The 5,406-nt window shown below is 40.7% G+C and overlaps 1 protein-coding gene across 1 annotated transcript in view; it reads right to left on the bottom strand.

The window, feature by feature from the left end:
- LOC126385273 (F-actin-monooxygenase MICAL3-like) overlaps positions 1-5,406 on the bottom strand; it is a 72,069-nt gene that overhangs the window by 46,572 nt on the left and 20,091 nt on the right. The window contains exon 21 of the mRNA XM_050036884.1: positions 4,008-4,626. Coding sequence (XP_049892841.1) covers positions 4,008-4,626 — 619 coding nt within the window. The remainder of the gene's footprint in view (positions 1-4,007; positions 4,627-5,406) is intronic.

Here is a 5,406-nt window from a genome sequence, read left to right as displayed (position 1 = left end):
TACACATCACAACAACACAACACAAATACACATCCCAACAACATAACACAAATACACACCACAACTACACAACACAAATGCACAAACACAGCTATTTCTGGATTTGATGATAATAACAACACATCATCTGCGTATAATAGCAGTTTATGTTCTGTTTTTCCAGCGTGAATTCCCCTAATATTTGTGTTGCATCTAATGGCGGCCGCTAAAGGCTCTAATACTAACGCAAAAATCAGTGGGCTGAGGGGGCACCCTTGCCTCGTGCCTCTATGAAGGTCAAAACTTTTAGACATCCTTCTGTTTGTTAGTACTGAGGCTTTAGAATTGCTACACAGCAGTCTTACCCAATTTATAAATGAAGACCCTAATCCAAACCTATGTAACAACTTGAATAAATACCTCCACTCTACTCTATCAAACGCTTTCTCAGCGTCAAGCGTGAAAGCGACAGTAGGATCGATGTTACTCCTTGTATGCCAAATTAAATGTAATAACCTGCGAACATTGTCTGCAGAAGACCTCCCCCTAATAAAACCCACCTGGTCCGGGTGAATAAGACTGGGCAAGTGTTTCTCCAGTCTTAAAGCTAGAACCTTAGCCAATATTTTGGCATCGACATTAATAAGTGAGACCGGTCGATAGCTTCTGCATTGCTGGGGGTCCTTGCCTTTTTTATGTATAAGTGTGATCACAGCGGATTGCATGCTCTCTGGCATATGGCCTTTAAGTGCATCCTGAAAAACTGTGCGCAGCTTTGGTGCCAAGATGTCAGAAAATGCTTTATAAAAATCTGTGGGGAAGCCGTCCCCCCCAGGGGATTTCCCAGAGTTCAGATCTTTTATCGCTTGCTGGATTTCTTCTAATGTAATATCTCCCCCAATTTCTTTCTGTATTTGTTCTGACAGGGATGGCAATTGTACCGCTGACAAAAAATTGTCTATATCCTCCTCTGTTTTGGTGAACTGTGATGTATACAACAATTGGTAAAATGTCCTAAATGTCTCATTTATCTCCCCACTATCTGTGGTTAAGCCCCCATCATCCTTTAACACAGATGTTATTAGTGTTTGATTGTATTGTTGTTTTGCTCGTTGAGCCAAAAACCTGCCAGCTGTTTCCCCTTGTTCGTAGTACCTTTGTTTACACCTAAACAATGCATATTCTGCTTTCTTCTGCAAGATGGAATTTAATTCGTATTTTAGTTTATTTAGATGAGACAGAACCCCCGGATTAAGTTGAGATGCATGTGACTTTTCAAGCTCCTTAATTTGTTTTTTTAGGTAAGAAGCATGTTGGATTAATCAGCCCCTTAAACAGGCTTTGAACGCATCCCACTCCAGACCAGGATTAGCAGTGGATCCTTCATTAAATTCCCAGTACTCCAAAATTTCTTTTTGGATGAAATTATATGATTTCTCATCGTGGAGTAGAAAAGTATTAAATCGCCAACTACTTATAAAATCTTTAGATCCTGAGTTAAAACGAACCACCATTTCCACTGGAGCGTGGTCTAACATAACAATATTACCAATTGATGCGCTCACAGTCATATCTACCAATTGCTTAGATATCAAAAAGTAGTCTATTCTAGAATAGGAAGAGTGGGGATTTGAATAGAAAGAATACTCCCTTTCTTGAGGATGTAGGAGCCTCCAAATGTCAACCAACCCCAGCTAGTTGAGATTTCTGTGTTGTTCTTGTGTTAGGGATATTTGATTTATCAAGTACCAAGTTTCTCACCTGGTTAAAATCCCCCCCAAGTATCACATAGGTATTCCCAATCTGTTTCACAGTATTGCAAATGTCAACAAAAAAATCTGGAGAGTCAGTATTTGGGGCATATATATTAATAAAAGAACATCTAATGCCAACAAAACTTGTGTCTAATGCAATCCATCTGCCATCCCCAAAAACTTGTGTCTAATGCAATCCATCTGCCATCCCCACCAGAAAGTTGCTTATGGATAACAATGTTAAGGTTCTTACGGATTAGTATGCACACTCCCCTCTGTTTGGAGGAGTAGGCACTGAAAAATACTTTACCAACCCAGTCTCTGGAGTTTTGTGGATTCTTCATTATTTAAGTGAGTTTCCTGCAAGAAGCAAAGATCGACCTTTTTTTGTTTCAAGTACAGAAGAAGTTTTTTCCTCTTTATAGCTAAATTTACCCCTTTAGAGAGCACTTTAAGTATTTCTGTCATAATAAGCTGTATCTGTTATCTCGATCTGTGTCCCTGACCATTGGCCTAAATATTGTTCCAAGCTGCATATAAACATGTCATTGTAAGCCACATTCTTAATTATCTGCTTCCCTGTGCTCAACATATACACATAAAAAGAGCAAAAACATACATATAAAAGAAAACACTCAGCTGGCAACCGAACAAAATGGTTTGCCATACCCTTAACCCCTAAACAACACAATGAAGTAATACGTCCGTGANCCATCCCCACCAGAAAGTTGCTTATGGATAACAATGTTAAGGTTCTTACGGATTAGTATGCACACTCCCCTCTGTTTGGAGGAGTAGGCACTGAAAAATACTTTACCAACCCAGTCTCTCTGGAGTTTTGTGGATTCCTCATTATTTAAGTGAGTTTCCTGCAAGAAGCAAAGATCGACCTTTTTTTGTTTCAAGTACAGAAGAGGTTTTTTCCTCTTTATAGCTAAATTTGCCCCTTTAATATTCCAAGAGAGCACTTTAAGTATTTCTGTCATAATAAGCTGTATCTGTTATCTCGATCTTTGTCCCTGACCATTGGCCTAAATATTGTTCCAAACTGCATATAAACATGTCATTGTAATGTAAGCCACATTCTTAATTATCTGCTTCCCTGTGCTCAACATATACACATAAAAAGAGTAAAAACATACATATAAAAGAAAACACTCAGCTGGCAACCAAACAAAATGGTTTGCCATACCCTTAACCCCTAAACAACACAATGAAGTAATACGTCCGTGAAACTCGAAGTCCCATCCCCGCTGGACGCTCCCCCTGAACCCCTCCTTTCTTTTAACATTAATTTTTCTCAGTTTTTTTATTTTTTATTTTCTTCCTCCTCTCCCCCTTCCTATTTTAGCTCCATCCCTGTATATATATTTTTAGTGGAGAACTATCGTAGTCCTTCCCCATGCCTTACTTTGACATAGCCTACTGATATAAGGTTTATAGTCCATCCGAAAACCCTGCGAGTTATAGCCAGATATATCTGGCAAATAACTTCCAAACCTAGGATTCATTCTCGTAAAATATTAGAATCTTCCCTTCTTTTATATAGCAGCTCCCAAGATTGAGTCCTATATGTAATTTATGCAAATATTTCAGTCTTTCACAGCCCTCACTATCAAGTTATTCATTAAAAAAAAATAAAAATAATAAAATAAAGTCAGATGCTGCAGGAAATCACTTATAATCCCTATAGTCCTGTAAATTAACTTAAGATATAACTCAGTTTGTATGTTCAAAGATGACACAAGTATAGTTCACCAGTTCAGATGGTTTGTCCTGGTCTTTCAACCCTCATCGCACCTTGCAGCATCCCAGTAAAGAAAGAAAATAATAAATAAACCTCATCGCACCTTGCAGCATCCCAGTAAAGAAAGAAAATAATAAATAAATAAATAAAAGTAAGTAAATAAATATCCAATCTCCTCGAATGCAGTGAGGGGACTGCAATGTCTGTAAACACTGTCTTCCATCGTACCGGCTGACTCAATGAGGAGGGAAAAAAAAACAAAAAACAAATCAGGGTTTGAAGACGGCTTGTCAAGTAGGTCATTTCGCCCACTTTGTTTTATCAGTCTCTTGATGAAAGAAAAACTCCAGCATCCTCAGGTGAAGTGAAAGTGTGTCTGATGTTGTCGGCGACAACTCTCAGCATAGCTGGGTATACCATAGTGTACCGCAGCCCCTTTTCCTGCAGCTTCTTTTTCACTCCATCAAATTTCTTGCATTTCTGGATAACGTCCTGAGACAAATCCTGGAAAAAGGAGACCGGTTTACCTTTCCACGTCGCTCGTCCTTTCTCTCTCGCCGCACGTAGAACAGCCTCCCTGGCTGTGAATCTCAGGAAACGTACCAGAATGTGCCGGTCTCTGCCTCCTCGTTGGCCGGTTCTGTGGGAGCGCTCGATTTCAAAATCCTGTGTCAGCTCGACATCCAGTGTTTCAGAGATGAGTTTCTGTACAAACCCCTGTATGTCACGTCCTTCGGCGCCTTCCTCTATCCCCACAATGCGAACATTATTACGCCGCCCGGCATCCTCCAGGTAGATAACTCGCTCCTGCAGCTGTGTGACGGTTCTCATCGCTGTGTTCACCGCTGTTTCTCTGACCTCATCTTTATCCTCCAGCGCCGAAATCCGTGTTTCGGCTTCAGTCACCCGGTGTCCAAGCGTCTCCACTGTAGTTTGGACTGCATCCATGCCTGCTTTCAGCCCACTCATGTCCGACGCGATGGTTTGGAGCAAAGTTTTAATGCTAGCTAGCTCCGCTGCGGTGTCTATCTGCGGAGGCGCCATGTTGTCGTCTGTGTCTTCTGCGGCCGGTCGGCTAATTTGGCTTCTCAGACCGTACTGTGTGATGGATTTTTGGACTCCCTGCATATTTCTTCCCCTCTTGTTCTAATATGTAGTTATTTTATCTATCTTAGATATCTCCAAAATCGTTATAGGAGGGTGAACTGGGTAAAGCCCCACGGAGTGTCGCACTACGCGGCCATCTTGGGTGCTCGCCTCACCGGAAGTCCCCCCCACTCACTGTTTTAACCATACCCTCGATCTAGTTCTGACGTATGGAATTGAAATTGATAACCTAACAGTCTTTCCACAGAATCCCTCGCTATCGGATCATTATTTGATTACTTTCAATTTCTTTTTACTCGATTACACGCCACTCAGCAACAGTTACTATACTAGATGTTTATCAGATAGTGCTGTCGCAAAATTTAAGGAAAAGATTACTCCGTCATTAAATTCAATACCAAGTCCTTCAGTAACAGAGGTTTCCCATACCAACTTTAACCTCTCCCGAATTGATCATTTTGTTGATAGTGCCGTAGGCTCGCTGCGAACAACACTCGACTCTGTAGCTCCTCTTAAAAAGAAGTTAACAAAGCAAAGAAAGTTCGCTCCTTGGTATAACTCTCAAACCCGTAAGTTAAAACAAACATCGCGAAAGTTTGAAAGGAATTGGCGATTAACCAAACTGGAAGAATCTCGTTTAATCTGGACAGACAGTCTCAANTCTCAAACCCGTAAGTTAAAACAAACATCGCGAAAGTTTGAAAGGAATTGGCGATTAACCAAACTGGAAGAATCTCGTTTAATCTGGGCAGACAGTCTCAAAACTTATAAGAGGGGCCTCCGCAATGCCAGAGCAAACTATTACTCAGCTTTAATAGA

The sequence above is a fragment of the Epinephelus moara genome, chromosome 23 (genome assembly GCF_006386435.1).
Source record: "Epinephelus moara isolate mb chromosome 23, YSFRI_EMoa_1.0, whole genome shotgun sequence".
Classification (NCBI taxonomy): domain Eukaryota; kingdom Metazoa; phylum Chordata; class Actinopteri; order Perciformes; family Serranidae; genus Epinephelus; species Epinephelus moara.
The sequence above is the reverse complement of the archived record's forward strand: the minus strand, read 5'-3'. Positions and strand labels throughout refer to the sequence as shown.